Source organism: Stegodyphus dumicola, chromosome 11, assembly GCF_044657685.1.
Source record: "Stegodyphus dumicola isolate Sdum_Otavi_A_Nest chromosome 11, ASM4465768v1".
NCBI lineage: Eukaryota > Metazoa > Arthropoda > Arachnida > Araneae > Eresidae > Stegodyphus > Stegodyphus dumicola.
The window spans coordinates 106,447,500-106,464,861 of NC_140778.1; the positions used below are offsets into that span (position 1 = coordinate 106,447,500).

General features: G+C 31.1%; 1 protein-coding gene across 2 annotated transcripts in view; it reads right to left on the reverse strand.

The window, feature by feature from the left end:
- Window positions 1–5,133: 5,133 nt before the first annotated feature.
- The window catches only part of Cmpk (cytidine/uridine monophosphate kinase Dak1), a 30,393-nt gene continuing 18,164 nt past the window's right edge, over window positions 5,134–17,362 (reverse strand). For both annotated transcript variants that reach the window (XM_085827048.1, XM_085827049.1), the window contains exons 6-7: window positions 16,055–16,151; window positions 5,134–7,256 (exon numbers count right to left, since the gene is read on the reverse strand). In XM_085827048.1, the coding sequence (XP_085683174.1) occupies window positions 7,215–7,256; window positions 16,055–16,151 (139 nt within the window). In that variant the 3' untranslated portion in view covers window positions 5,134–7,214. The remainder of the gene's footprint in view (window positions 7,257–16,054; window positions 16,152–17,362) is intronic.

Here is a 17,362-nt window from a genome sequence, read left to right on the forward strand (position 1 = left end):
GGACTAGTAAGTACAATAATTTGTGCTATGGATTACCACAGATTTTCCCCCTGAATAACATGAATACTATCTACCTTCATATAGAAAATCTTTCATAAGAAAATCCCTTCCTATTAGGAAATAGCTGCATATATTTTGGAATAATTAATTACCAATTCAATATGAAATAGAAATTTCTAGAATCTTCTTTAGTTCATCAAGATGGTGATTGCATAAAATGTGCATGTTGATTTGAAGAATGCATATTTTCCTAAGCTTGCTTTGTGGACGCAAATTGTATTCCTGTACATATTCTTTGACCATCTATACAATAAAAAATTTTCTTTAGGTGTCATTTATCAAACATCATTTTATTAACACTTGAAGACGTTATTGTTTTCATTAAGCAGTTTTTGTATTTTGACAGAATAAAAGTTGTTGCCATTTACAGGAGATATCGCCAGCTCTGTATATAAGTAATCCAGTAAGGGGAGGGGAGAAAGCTATGTTTGAATAGTTCCTTTTATTAAGTAAATGCTAAACCAACTCAATTTAAATAAAATAATTTTGTGTTCTGTATCTTGCATTTATAAGGATTAATTCTTAACCTATTAATTAGTACTTAGTTTAAAATTGTTGTTCAGATGTGTATGGGATGAATATTAAACTGAAATTAGTGTCTTTTAAAATTATGACTTTTAATGAAAAATTCATCAAAGTGGCACTTTATTTAGAAAATATTAAGCTATGATTTATAATTGTGACCTAACATCCAGGAGGAGCATCAAATGTTCAAAAATAAAAAATAAATTAGATTTTTCTTCTCGGTTTTTCTGTATTTAATAGTATTTAACTGTTGTGTTTGGTTTTCCATTTGAAGAAGTCTTATAAAATAAATTTATGTATGTGTAAAAAATATGGCAGTAAAGTTGGAGTGTTTGATAATTGCAGAAAGGTGTTATAATATTTCTCTAGCACATGGAATCAAAATTTTAAGATTTTTGATTTTGAGGCTTTGATCTCCTGAAAAGTTTATTAATAGCATCATAGACAGTTCCTGAATCTGTGAACCATGGAGTGAATAATCATTCATTGTCGTTTAATGAATAAAAATTTTGGCCCTGTAAATGTCAGCTTACAAGGTTTGACTGTATTTATGTAATCAGGTGTCATAATTTTTACTACGTACTGTACTTTTATAACCCTTTTTATTTATTTAAATAAATATGTTAATACAGATACACACTGGTAATTTAAAATTTTAAATATTTTTCATATTAATTTGGCTTTGAATTTTTCATAATTCATGAAAGCATAAGTATTTGTAATGGTAGATTAAATCCTGACACTGCATATGTATATACTTTGAAATAATTTTCTACATATCTACATAATTATTTGAGTAATTTTTTAAAACAAAATCTTTCAGCAATAAAAAAATATGATGGTTTGGCAGTAAAAGTTTAATTGCAGATAATGTATCTCTCTTTTAATACAGGTTTGCTGTCCTTTTAGTGAACATTCTTAAGTAGCAGCCAAGTATTTATAGTTATTACAAATTTAAAATTTTTAAAGCTTTTTGATAATTGTTTACAGAAATTTCAATTAATCTACCTGATCTAAAAAAAACATAATTTTCCTTCTGAATAATTATTTTATTGAATATTCTCATTGTTGCCAGTGGCTGAGTGGTGAAGTTGCTGAACAGTGGCAGTTCTGTCCAAGATTCGAATCCTGCAAACGGGCAGGCTGCATAGGCATTTTTATAATTTTTCCCATATGTGTGCGCGTATATACATGTTGCACATTTCTCCATGTGTACATGAAAGAGTCACTTTCCAATAGAAAGTCTTCCACGAAGGCATTCCTTCTATTTGACAGATATCAAGTGCTTTGCCATAATCAGATAAACCAAAACAAACCATTGTTGTCAGAATTATTTTGGATAAACAATTAAGAAAATAATGTGATATGAATCATAAACAAATGAAGAAAATGGTAAGAATAGGAAATTTTATGCATATTGCTCAGAATTTTTTTTTTTTTTGGAGGGGGGGCAGATTTCATGTTTTAAAAACATGTTTAATACAATCATTATAATTCTTGAACTATTTATTAAATCAAATCAAATGAAAAAGATCAAATTATGCAAATAAAGATAATTTAAATAAAAACAGTGAACGTGCACAAGATCTGTAATTTTTATCAGGTGAAAATTGTAGATTTACAAAATGAAATAAATGCATATGATACAAATGGACTAGTCTAATATGTAAAAAAATATTGTCTGCAGTAAGAATTTTATCTGTTCTTTTATTTAGAACCAATGCAACTACCCTTTATCTAGTTTGTCAAAGTGTTTTCACACATCATAACAATTCACACATACATATTAGTAGATAAGTTCTTTAAAAATAGCATATGCACCTCTTAATAACCTTTGTATAATTTTAGTAATATATTTAAGCAATATTTTTATTAACATTTGCACTATTAATGTAATAAATGTTTTTAATGCCTGATATTATGTAAACGATCTGCAGAATAATCACTTATGCATAATCTAATAATGAGTTTGTTATGCTTTTATTATCGCTGTGATTATTTAAAAATGAAAATAATAAAATTAATTTCCTCAAAATTTGAATGAAAATTTCACAATTAAAAATATTTATATTTTCCTGAGAAAGAATTCTGAAGCAGAAGCAAACTTGAAATTCCAGTTCCCATATTGTATAACATTTTATCTGTTATGGACATAAGCAGGATAGAGAAAGATTTCATATTACAATGCTGAGAGGTTTCAGACATCTCGACTTTAAAGATGAACTAGCATATTTGAAAGTAAGTATGATATTGTACCAGTTATATGGTGAATGTGTTTTTAACTGCTAAGGAATGGATGGCCAAACCCCTCACAAAATGATAAGAATATATGATATTGATGAGACTGGATTATGCCAGAATGTATCTCGCAACTGAAAACAAAAAATGTTAGTAAAATAGCAAGTAATGTTTGACAGCTCTTGCTTATAATATGAATGATAAGAAATAAAAGATAAGCTGCTTGTGATTGGAAAATCTGACAAATTTTGATGTGCTTTTATCAAGGAAAGGTCAAGAGCTAAGAAGCAGAAAAGCTAGCAGTGTTTAATTTACAAAAATATAAAATGATTAGAATGGCAAATAATGATGAAAAAAGGGAAGAAATTCCTTTCAAAGAAGAAGTATAAGGCACCTAAAATTTTATCCATTTTAGTTATTAAAAAAATAACCCATTAGCTTACTTGTATCAAGATTCAAGTATGTGTGCTCAATCACAGTATGAAGGAATCTAACACTGCCTATGATGTCATGGTCATTATCAGAATTGTTAATTGTCCTGACTTCTTGGGGCTCATATCTTAAAATGGGCATATTTAAATTCTATTGATTCAGATGTTTAGTGAAGGAGCTTGGATACAGAAAAAGAGATTATAAAACTTTTGGATTCAATCCAAAGATATCATTTTATGTTAATTTTTTTAACAGTAATTTTAAGAAGTATTTTTAAGTATTAATTGCTACTGAATTCTAAATTAAACATTTTTTGAAATATTAACCATTTTAGATGCAACTGCTACTTGAAATATTTATGTAATATATAATGGAATTGCATATTAAATTCCATTTGCTATAACTATATTTCAATTCCACAATTAATAATAATTTTTAAAACTATTCATTATAAACGAATTACTGAACAAATCAAACCATTTATGGTATTTCCAAATACACTGACTTTCAAAAGTTATGAACTCAATGCAAATTAGCAATTCCTGAAAGCATGGCTGAATTACAGTGGCTGCAGGTAGCCGTATAATGCAAATATGATGTTACAACCAACTATAATTGGCTGTCTGAATATGTGCTAATTAGGTAATTGTTGAAGACGTAGCATTCTGAAGGGTTTAAAAAGGTTAATTTAAATTTTTGTAAGATAACTTTTGATGATATTCATGTTTCTGTGGCTGAAAGAAGACAAATGGCACATAGCACTGGTGTGTTGTCAGAAGTATTGAAGCAGGATATTCAGTGAAAGATGTCACTCTTCTTTGGCACTGATCATTCAGTAATTTCTCAAACATTGAAACAAGTCAAACAATCGTCTAGAGACCTGTGCCTAGTTGATCGAGAGGTATCACCCTGATTGGTATATTTTTAGAAGTAGAATGAACGACTTCCATGGTTGCAGTGTCACTTTGTATAATATCTGCTAGTACTGTGCACTGACGGGTTCATATAAAAGGATTGTATAAGTGTTACCAAGTGTTTTACTATGATATACCAAGTGTTTATGTTCAAATAACTGCCCAATCCACAGAAGCAGGATCTCAGTTGGACTGTCTTAGATAGGTGCTATGTCCTGCTTATAGACAAGTCCAGATTTGCCCTGATCAGAAGATAAGCATGTAAGGGTCCAGAGAAAATGAGGTCCAGAATACGACTTAGTCAGAAGTGGCATCATCATGGTATGGGCTGGAATTTCAATGCATTATTGGACACCTTTAAAGATGGTCCTATGATGGCATCACAGAGTTAGAATTAAAGTCCTATACCCCATTGTGAGACTGTATGCTTCAGCAGTTAGTCCTGATGGATGATAATGCCTATCCCCATCTAGCCAACACCATTAATGATTACCTGGAGAGTGATGGCATTTTGTGCATGGAATTGCTGTCATATTCTTCAGATATTAATCCCATTAAAAAAATCTTTGGGATGCCCTCAGGCATACTGTTTGTATATGTTTAGCTTCTCCAGCCAATCTGCCCTAATAAAAGTATGGCATTGCTAGTAGCATCTGCCATAGTCGATCACCTCATTGAAAGCAGAAGCAACTGCTGTGGGGGTAGTCACATACTTTAAATGCAAGTTTTAGTTTTAGCTTTAAATATCAATTCATGCATGATCCAATCTGACATTATCACGCAACTTATGAAAATTAAATACTGCCTTCATCTTTACATAATGCTTATTTTCTTTCATGCAATAAATAGAAGTTATTACTTTATATATTTTAGAAATAGTCAAGTGGCTAAACTTTTGTTAATACAAATATTTTGTGTATGAAATCTGCAAGTGATGTCCATAAGATACACAATGATCTGAAACTTTTACCATGTAAATATTTAATATAGACAATAAGAATAATTTCTATTCTATAAATAAATATTAAAGCCCATAAATACTTTCAGCAAGTACAGATTAACATTTGTTCAATAGAACCATTTATAACAATATTGCATGTGCTGCTAATTTTTCATACATGAATAAATAAAAAAAGATACTACACAAACATTTAATGATTGTAATTATATTTGGCGCAGTAAAAAATTATACAATCATGATAAGAATTACATTTTGCACAAGTGATTTGACATAATTTGATAAACATGAAATATTTTAGAAATGTGCAATTATTATTTCAAAAATAAATTAAAATTTAGACATGGATGTGATGGAATGTTAAGATTAGTTGGGGGAGAAGTGACAATAATTGGAATTGCATTTTTTATCTCCTCTTTAAGAACACAAAATAATTTGCCTAATAAAAGATAATTTTTTAAACTTTATTGCAATCACTTTGGAAGACTGAAATAAAGGAACTAGTGTTTACCAAGTAATGATGCATTTAATGAATCAATGAAAAAACAAAATTACATTTTTCAAAAAAAAAAAAAAAAAAAAAAAAAAAAAAAAAAAAAATTTGCTTGTTTGGAAAATTCTAATAATAAATGTTTTATATTTAAGATGAAATTACTGTAATTTATAGCTATTAGATATTACAAAAATTTAATTTTAACCATACTTCTGGTATTTCCTTTATAAAAAATGAATAACTAGATATAAAAATCTTTGCTTGTACCTCAATATACTTAGTATTCAGAAGTATTTAATTTTTAATTATAGTTTAGTATTATTACTTTACCTTGGCAATACTGCAAGCAATTTACATAATTCATTGCAGTTGTTATAAAAAATTGTAATTTATCAAGAAAATTTGATTAGAATTTATTGCCTTTACTTCAAAATACAACTGCTCAAAAATAACAATTTTAATACACCATAGCTGCTAACAGCCGAATATAAAAAAAATGGGAGTTTTTGCACTGTATGAAAATGCCATTCCTAAGGAACTGCAAACTGACTTTATAATGCATGATGATTCAGGTTATTGAATTATCTGTATGATTCTGATATGAAATATATTAATGTTTCACCAACATTTTTTGTTCTTTGGCTAATCTCATTTTGCAATTTTCCTAACATTCTTATTTAGAGAAAAAATGGAAGGAAAGCTAATAATTAATTTATACATATATTAGTGTATGAATAAACTTAAAAATGTAACATTTATATTGTTGTAAAACAAAAATTAATATAAATATTAACCGATTGTTTGAATCCTCATAATAAATTATACAGATGTCTACATCAAATTAAAACAATTCGGACTAAATACAATTTAATAAGAAAATTTATGCTCAAAATCACTACAGGTGGGATGGAATTTACACAATTTAAGTTTCATTTATTTAATAAATTTTATCTAATGGTGGGAAAAATTTTCCTTAGTAAAAGCTTAAAATGAAAAGTACAAGATTCAGTGTTCCAGGATATTCAGGACACTAGGAGATATGTTGAAAACCAGGACTACTTGCAGCTATGAATATACTCAAATTGAGTTTAACCACTATAATAGTATTTAAGCAACCTTCAAAAGAAAATACAAAATTTTTATGTTTTGATGAAAATTTGCATGCATTATCTTTGAATAATCATTTCTATTCACATATCAATTTATTGTTTTTATATAGTTCCCTTTTTATAAAACATCACTCAATATTTAAGTAGAAGAGTCATGAACATGCATAATTAACAGCAAAACAGAACAGTTGCCACAAGCAGTAAAAACTAATTCTATATACATTATATGGAAAATCAAATACAAATAAAATTGAAACATTGTTACATAGGAGCAATAGATACCACATTGCAATGTAAAACACAGTCAAATAACTATATATACGTATAAAAGTCTGGATAGTAACAGATAACTAGCTTTAACTATGGTAAAATTCCTTTATATCTTTTTAAGATAATAGAGTTTGTATTAGAAGAGCAGAAAATTTTCAACTGCATTTTCTGATAAATGCAACAAAATAATTAAAAATAGGACAGATCTTGCTTTTCTATGCATACTGACGGAACAGTTCTTGAATTGTTTGAAAAACCTACGAAATAATAAAACAAATCAATAAATGCTTTATATACTTTGCATAATATATTCTATCGTAATGTTAAAGATTTTAATGTTGCCACAAGTACACAATATGCAAAAAATTATTAAAAAAGGATTTCAATTACATAAACACAACATTTCTAATGTTTTATGGCCCATTTTCAAATTTTGCTTACATATGCTGTCCAAGAAGAAGAGAAAGAAAATTCAAGATAAATTAATGTTTAAAGTTTAATTTGAGCTATGCTTTGCATAAGGATGACAATAAATATATTTCTACAATTTAAAATATATATAAAAAATTGAATTTTTTTTAAAAAAGTAAATTTTAAAACTATGATCATAAAAATGCCTGTCCCTTTCACATTTTATGTTATTCAGAACCTCTTTGTTTTGTAACCTAATTTATTTTTTTAAATAAAGAAGTTTAATTATTTTAAATATGAACTATTAGTGTGTTATATTCATGATAAAAATTAATTACAAAAGCTTTTTCCTTTAGCAAATCAATAAAAATAATTTGTCTTTCATTTCACGTCAAGTCACCTTGAGATTATTTTACCCATAATCAGTTTATAAATGTGCCTAAAAAAAAACAGTACATAATCAGTAATATGAAATACATTTATAATCATCTTTATACCATGCATTGCTCAAATTAAACTTTAAATATTAATTTATTGTGAGCTTTCTTTCCTTCTGGGGCAGCATATGTAACAAAATTTGAAAACGGGCCTTATATATTTCATTTGTATAGAGATAAAATAATAAATGCAGCAGTCAAATTAGGAATATAACTTGCATCTAATTCAGAAAGCATACATTTAATTAACTGTTAATTTAAACAGAAATCTTTTTCTGAATAAAATATGATATTGAATTATTTATAGATATTGCAACTTATGCTACTTTAAGCAGACATTTAATCAGTCAAACTTAGAATATAGTGGGTATCTGTTTATTGTGAACAAACGTTAATATCAAGTTGAAAAAGAAACAATGCCAATGTAAAATTTTAAATAAGACAAAAAAGCTGTTTTAGTTTGGCATAGATTTTTATCTATTACATTCTTTTTTTTCGGGGGGGGGGAGGGCTCCTGAAGAAGGATCTGTCTCCGATTTCCCTCGAAACTTCAAGTTTTATTCAAAATTTATGCCACATTAAAGTTCTTTTTTACATAATTAAAAAAATACTTGTGTATTAGTGTAAGTAATGCTAGTATATTAATATTATTGAGCAAATATTTAGAAATGGAAACTTAGCTTGGTATCATACATAATTTATATAGAACAGTTTATTGTATGCAATTACTAGTTTCCTTCTCTATAATGGAATTGATAGTAAAAGCTTTTGCTTTACTATGCAATATATGTATATCATGGTAATAAAAATCCACAAATAAAACAAGTATTAACTAATACTTACATAAGATAAAAACTAATTGCATGTTTATTAAGAATTACACAATTTGCAAGATTACATTTCAATAAATTAAATAAGTCACAATAAAATTTAATTAACTGTTAATTTAAACAGAATGAAATGGCAATTTCATTCTGTTATGGAATAAAATGGCAATTTTAAAATGGACAATTTATAGAAGGTAACTTTAACATTACAAGCATTAGAAAAATTTAACATGACAACAATGAAAATTATCTATGTAGAAATTGGGATTAATTAATTTAAAAAAAAAGTTGGCTAATCTTTGAAATATGGTAACAGGTAGTTTGCGACATTTTGGTAAGGCGATAAAGGTTACTAGCTAGGACTTTAGCAGTGTACATGGATAAAGTCAAGAGTGTGCGCAATGCCATTTTTGTGCAATTCTGGGATGTTTTTTTAAGTGAAAATAAGTTGACGTGTACATGGATACCGTGTATGCGCAATTCTTAAAAACGCGGCAAGCAGTGGGCGATTCTGCACTTTCTCCCAATTTCGCACCTAATATTCGTCATGATTAAGCACTTTTGTTCCATAAAAGTTCTAGCATTAGCGTAATTCAGCTAGCAGATTGTTGGAAAAAAATGTTGAGAGAGAGGGGAAAAAAAAAAAAAAAAAAACCATGCCCTTACTTGGTGAAAACAAAAATGGCGTACAAAAAAAACTAGCAGGTTGCTGTAGCAGGGCTGGTCGCCAAATTTTCGCTAAAAAGTCGCCAAGTTACCATAATCCGAAGATTAACCAAAATGTTTTTAAAAATTTTTAATAGATTAGCTCTGCATTAGTTTATGGTAGTTTTAAGTATGTTAAAATTAACAACTTATAACAAATTCCAATTTACAGCTATTTAAATACTGTTTTCAGAATATTAAAAGTGATATGCAGTTTTATTTCTATGAAATCAAAACACCTATAATATTAAAAAGGAAATCAAACTATACACAATATGATTAACACAACATTCAAACAACACAGTACATTATACTCCCCCCCAAAAAAAGATCATCACTGATAGTATAATAAATTGTTTTCTTTATCAACAGATCTTAGTAGATAAAATCAACACAACATTAAATTAAATTGGCAAAATTTTAAGCAAAATGGAAATTTTTACAATTGGTATTCACTTTTTAATATTGTTACGAATTTGGTATTTAAAAAGCTAATGTTAGTTCAATTATAAATTAAATGGTTTTATTTCTCGCGCAGTGCAGCGCGTGACGAATATTAAAAGAAAGCTAAGCCGGAAAAATTAAAAATACAAGTGCGCGTGCGTTAAATAAATAAATATCTCTTTTTGATTTCGAGAAAGTGCTGGAAAATTCTAGCGCGTGATTTTAAAATCTTATAAAAGGAGGAAAACATCTCAGTTTGTAGTAGTTGCTTAGTTTGTTGTTGTTTAGAAAACTGCTCTTGTTGATTGTAGTGAATTCGCGGATTAGCGTTCTTTAGCTGTTATGAATTATGTTCTATTGTACATTTGAGTAGTTAAAAGATAACTACTGTGAGATATTGTAATACTGCATGATAATTTGAGAAAATTTAAGCATTTTTGTTGTGATAATAATAAATTTTTGTTCATTTTTCATCGGACTTGTGCATTCATTTCATAACGAACCCGTACGCACGCAACAATTTTTGGTGTCAGGAGTGGGATTTGAATGCCAATAACAAGAGCGATGGAAGAACAATTCAGGCAAATGATGACTGCATTTGCTGCTTTCCAAGAAAAGATGGAAGGGGCCGTCAACTCCGTTAAGGAAGAAATGAAATTGGGCCAGGAATCCGTTAAGGAAGAAATGAAATTGGGCCAAGATTCCGTTAAAGGAGAGATGAGATCCATTAAAAAGGAAATGGAAGCCGTTCACGAAAAGTTGGAAGCTGGTCAAGTAACTTTTAAAAAAGACATAAAAGCTGTACAAGAAAAGATTGAAGCAGGTCAAGACGAAATGAAAAGAGAAATAACCTGCGTAATAGAAAGTAAATTTGAGGCTATGGAAGACAGAATAGGAGCTGTTGAAAATAAATCGGGCAAATTGAAGAAAAGGTTTCTTCTGTCAAAGATGAAATAGAAGATAGAGTGTCGGCTGTGGAGCAACGAGTCGAAGGAAGAGTTTCGGCCTTCCAACAACAAATTGAAGAAAGAGTTTCTGCCGTCGAACAAAAAATTGATGATAGGGTTTCTGCTGCCGTAGCCAAAGAAGTTGACAGCCTAAAGAAGTGCATAGCGATGGTAGGAAACAATTCTGAAGGTTTCAAATTTTTATCGATGCCTACTCGTTCCGTTCTGAAACTATCTACATATGATGGGAAGACCTTCTGGCAGGTGTATAGGACACAATTTTCTATCGTTGCGGATGCGAATGGATGGGATTCCCAAGCTAAGGCCTGTCATCTCGCCGCTTCTCTGAGAGCAGACGCAGCGGATATCCTGCAGACGCTTCCCGAAAATCAAAGACTTGACTTCGAAGCTCTATCCGGCGCATTGGAGTTGCGCTTTGGCGAGAAATGTTTAAAGGACTACAGCAGGCTTCAATTAAAATCCCATCAACAGAAGCCCACCGAATCACTCCAGGAACTCGCCACGGATGTTGAAAGGCTGTCCCACCTCGCATTTACGGATTCCGTCGCTGCAATATTTCATCGATGGCATCCGGGACCCTGAAATACAGAAAGCACTGCGAATGGCAGATGTAAAGGATGTAAAAAGCGCTCTGTTGTACGCCGTGAAATTGGAGGCAGCCCAGCAAGCAACTCTTAAGGATCGCTACCCAGTCAGAGCTGTGCGAGTCCACGACCCAGGGGACCAATTGATGGCTCGTTTAGATGATTTATCCAGACAAGTCGATGCTTTGATACGGAGTAGCAGTGAGAACAAAGTGGCTGTAAGATGTTGGAGATGTGGTTCTGAAGGTCACCTACGACGGTATTGCAGAACACCCCAGGGCACTCTGGGATTCACTTCACATTCGAAACGGCGTCTTATACCGGAAATTCGAATCGGATGATGGGAAGACGTTCCGATGGCAACTTATACTTCTAAGATCCCGCATTCCTGATGTCCTTAAAGAGTTACATAGCACCCCTACAGGAGGTCACTTTGGAATAATGAAGACCTTGCAGAGAGTTCGTGAGCGCTTTTACTGGAATAATGAAAAGGATGACGTGCAAAAGTGGTGCCGATCTTGCAATGCCTGTGCAGGTCGGAAAGGACCGAGGAGACGCAGCCGAGGCAAGCTGCAACGTTACAACGTAGGGGCGCCTTTTGAACGTATCGCCTTTGACATCCTGGGACTTCTGCCACGAACTGCTGATGGCAACAAATACATACTCGTTGTCATTGATTACTTCACCAAGTGGCCTGAAGCTTATCCTATTCCTGATCAAGAGGCTGTCACAGTAACTGAGGTAATGATACAGCACTGGATTTCCAGGTTCGGAGTGCCTCTTCAGTTACATTCCGATCAGGGAAGGAATTTTGCCTCGGCAGTAATCAAAGAACTACGCAAACTACTCGGCATTGACAAAACTCAAACGAAGCCATTGCATCCCCAGTCGGACGGCATGGTAGAGAGGTTCAATCGAACCATCCTTAATAACCTCTCATTAGTGGTTTCCAGAAACCAACAGGACTGGGACAAGAAATTACCACTCTTTTTACTGGCTTACCGCAGTGCTGTCCACGAGACTACCGGCTATTCTCCATCACAGATGCTCTTCGGTCGTGACCTTCGTCTGCCTTGTGATCTATTGTTTGGCCGCCCTCCGGATGCTCCTTCATCGTCTGAGGAATATATTCAAGATCTCCAGGCCCGGTTTGAAGTGATGCACAACTTTGCACGAGAGCGAGTCAACTTGGCGATGGAGAAGATGAAGACCCGCTACTACACAAGAGCTACTGAACATCAGTTCCACGAAGGAGACAAGGTGTGGTTGTGGAATCCGACTCGACGAAAAGGACTTTGTCCGAAATTACAGTCACCTTGGGATGGCCTGTATACAGTCCTAAAAAGACTGAATGACGTCGTGGTTCGGATTCGTAAGTCTTCGAACTCTAAACCTAAAGTCGTTCATTACGACAGGTTAGCTCATTACTATGGCCATAGTACGTAATGTAAATAATTGTAAATAGTATCAGACCATGGTCCTTTTTGTTTATAAATGTGTATTTGATTTGATTTGTATTTAGTATTTGATTTGCATTTAGTATTTGATTTGTATTTAGTATTTGATTTGTATTTAGTATTTGTTTTGTATTTAGTATTTGATAGCATTTGATTTGTTTAAGTTAGTTATTGCATTTATTGTTTATATTGTTTGATATTGTAATGTAATGTTTATGCCTCAGTTGCATTTATGCCACAGTTGTAAGTTTAGCTTCCTGTTCAGGGATTGTACTGCCCGGGACGTGCAGTCCTTGGGAAGGGGGCAGTGTTATGAATTTGGTATTTAAAAAGCTAATGTTAGTTCAATTATAAATTAAATGGTTTTATTTCTCGCGCAGTGCAGCGCGTGACGAATATTAAAAGAAAGCTAAGCCGGAAAAATTAAAAATACAAGAGCGCGTGCGTTAAATAAATAAATATCTCTTTTTGATTTCGAGAAAGTGCTGGAAAATTCTAGCGCGTGATTTTAAAATCTTATAAAAGGAGGAAAACATCTCAGTTTGTAGTAGTTGCTTAGTTTGTTGTTGTTTAGAAAACTGCTCTTGTTGATTGTAGTGAATTCGCGGATTAGCGTTCTTTAGCTGTTATGAATTACGTTCTATTGTACATTTGAGTAGTTAAAAGATAACTACTGTGAGATATTGTAATACTGCATGATAATTTGAGAAAATTTAAGCATTTTTGTTGTGATAATAATAAATTTTTGTTCATTTTTCATCGGACTTGTGCATTCATTTCATAACGAACCCGTACGCACGCAACAATATTCATATTGCTGTATTGTTATGCCACATTATTATGAAAGATGCAGTAATCTGTATTTCTGGCTTTAGTTAATTATAAAAAAATGCAAATTACTGTATTTTCAGTTATTAAATAATGAATAATATCTGTTTGAACATCAAAACAAACCAATAATATCAATCAAAACCCATAAAATAGTAAGTCACATTTACAGACTAAAGCTATGAATGCATCTATAATGATTCTTTTAGTTCTTCACTAGATGGCAGTAAGTGTTGAAAACTGAAGAACTAATCCAGCTGGCAAAAGACAGGATTATTAATTTTGTGCATGCTTAGGTCTAGATTGCTACTAAGCTAATGCATTAGTTATTGTATTTACTCAAATATAAGACCTTCCCTTTTTGCTGTATTGTTTCTCAAAGATGGTAGAGTACTTATAATCAAATATTTTGATAACTGAAACTGCACACTGAAAGGAAGGAGTTTAATAACCATACCATAAGCACCATACAAAACACAAGGATAATATATATAAATTGTATATCCTAATTTTAATTATAATAGACTAGCATCTACGTGGCCAGCCTTTGTCTGGTTTTTAAATGTACCGGAAAAATGACCACAAATTTAAAGAAGAAAACAATGAAATAAGCAGTATCCCTTAATACAAATATTAATTATCCTAATAAATAAATTAACCGACTTCCTTCTGTCTTCTCTCAACAAACGTCCAGTATCCAAGAGAAACATTACGTTAAAAAACCGCACAGAATTATCGCCCTCATTTTTCCAAATGGCAACAGTGCTGATTTTCAACAGTCAGCAGTCCAGTATACAAGTGAATGAAAAACTGTTGCCAAAACTACATTTCTAAAAGAATGAAACTATTCAAAATGATGTGATAAAATCGAAAAGATGAAATTTAAAAAATCGGATTTGAATTTCGAGGTGCATGGGCTTTTGTCTAGATGCACCTATATACCAAATTTCGTAGCCCTGGGTCTATTAGCTTATGCGCAGCACAAACAAAAGACACACAGACTCTTTTATTATATGTAGAGATATGTCTAACTGAGTGATTTCTCATCACATAGTCACTAATATATTTTAAAACAAATTCATAACAATGTATCACTCAATTTCCCTAATTTTTTCCTTTTTAAATTAGCCAGCTCACTCTTCTTTTAAAATAGAAACAAATTAATTCTAATCAGAACCACATCTCAGAAATATTCACCTGCATTATTAGTTTTTAAAATTTATCATAAAATGTACAGATGGGTCATCTTTTTTAGTAAATACAGAAACTGTTCTTTTTTTTACTTCCTTGTATGAAGTAAAGGCAGTATTGTAATAGTGAAAAATGTTGGGTATCATAATTCCAACAACTCTCGAAACCATTTAAATGAAGCTTTTGCATAACATCTGCATGTACACAGAGAACAAAGGATTGTTTTTGCCAAAAAGGATTGCTAATTGGATTTAACATGGATTCAGAAAAAATTCTTTTCTTGACGTCTGTACATAAGTATCTCGCATAACTCAAGTATGAGCAGCCATAGAACATTGAAATCTTGTATATGGGACTGGTATAACATGTAGTTGTGCACTTCTCTTTTAGGTTGCAATCGGCTGCACCAATCGTATATATATATATATATATATTTCCACTCTGTTACCTAGCTTGGTTATATTTTTTTTTTATTCTTACATGTTGGTAAATAGTGCATTTTCTTGCTTTAAAAGTGACTGAATTATTTTTTTATATTCCAGTTAAGGTTTTTATGCCTTTAGTTAATATGCATGCAATAGTTGTAGAATTATCAACAATTTAAAAGTTTAAGTGGCGAGTTTGGCTTTAACTCGCCACTAAACCATGGCCACTTGTTTACATTTGAAACTCAGTAGAACAGTGAATTCAGTCAGTTTCTGCTACTTTAGTTTCTTTTTGCTGAGTGGGATCAAAAGTAAATTTTCGGTCTTCTGCAATGAAAATGTCTGCCTTCTTGCCCGCTGGCCAAATCATTTGTTTTCGTGTAGAAACTTTTTTTTAACTGTATTTGATGTTTTGTTTTTCCCATATTTTACAATTTTTAATGAGGATGTTTTGAGTTTTTATGTATTTCTGCTTTGCCGCAATGAGAGAACTGAATTAATTGAATGAAAAATATACCTATAATAGAATTCAACAAAATAAATTAAAATGAAATACAGCAAAAACTGTGTATAATTTAATAGGCCATAGGAAGTCTGGTGTCAGCATCTTTTGGTGTTCAATAGCAATTCAAACAAATTTAACAATTATTTTAAAGCTACTAAACACATTTTCCTTAAACATTAAAAAATATTAATTCACGGATACTGCAATTTTAGCTTATTATTCCCATTTCAAAGTTAGCATTTCAAAGCAAAAATATTTTATGCAAATACTTACTGCATCAGCATCTTTACTTCCATCAACTTTCAGAACCATGCCTTTTTCACTAAACTGGTTTACAATTGGCAGAGTATCCTGATGAAATGTGTGAAATCTAAAAAGCAAAATAACCACTGTCATTTGAAGGTGAACAAAAATGAAACAAATTCCCAAATTACAGTTTGCCAGGTTCATAATTAGATAATGCAGAAAACCTTCAGATACATATGTAATTCTAAAGTGCTAATTTATCACACTATTACATATATTTATTTATACAATACATTAAGAAATTAATTTATTAATAATTGAAGAAAATGGACAATAATTAAGTAATAATAATTAAGAAAATTAAGCAATAATTATCTGTAGGTAATTAAATTCCAATTTAATAATTCTGCTGTGTGTGGAATAATTCAAAACAAGAATCGAACACATAAGACAACGACAGCTTTTTTCGCCGAGCAAGTAAGAAGATGCATCACACATCAAGAAAGCTGATGTCTTACGCCTTCTGTAGCAATGCTGTAAAGTTATGTTTTAATTAATCAAGAAAGTCTATCTTAAGTTTTAAAATAAATATGAAAAAGGGCAACTGGTCTGAGTTTTTCCATCATGGACGTTCGGTGATGTTACACCCGCTATAGTCACTAGATGCATTTTCCCAAATTCTCCAAATTAAAAATAAATAAAATAAATGAAAACATTGAGCTGGATGCACTTCCCCACATTCTGATAGCGAAAATCACAAAGAATAAAACAAAAAAATAATAAAAAAAAAAAAAAAATCTGAAATTTTTCAGATTTTAAATTACGTCCAAAGGGGCGTTTTTTTAACGTTTTGAGTGTTACCTTTATTTATTAAATATCATGTTCTTTGCACTTAAACCATAAAATTCAGTTCAAGAGCAATATCGCAAAATAATGTTAAATTAAGCATATCTTTAGAATTTCCAATATACACAGTCTCGCGAGCTGGAGATAAAAGTATTTTTTTTCTATATAACGTTGCCATTTCTCGCTTTTAAAGCATTGAATTTGTAAAAAAAAAATTCGTTAAAGTTTTACAAAATATAAAATCTATAATAAAACAAATTCCAAATTTGGGATTTCAGATGCCCATATTCGCAGTAGGATTTCGTCATTCAAAATTCGATGGCTCTAGGTACCATTGTTTTATCACAATGCGAGAAATAGACAATCATTTATGCAGATTTTTCATTATTTAATTTCTTCAAATATAATGCAGGACTCTAACATTTTGTGGCAACAGTTTGAAAAGTGAACCGACGTTTATGAGTCCGACGTAAAATCGCAAAACGAAAA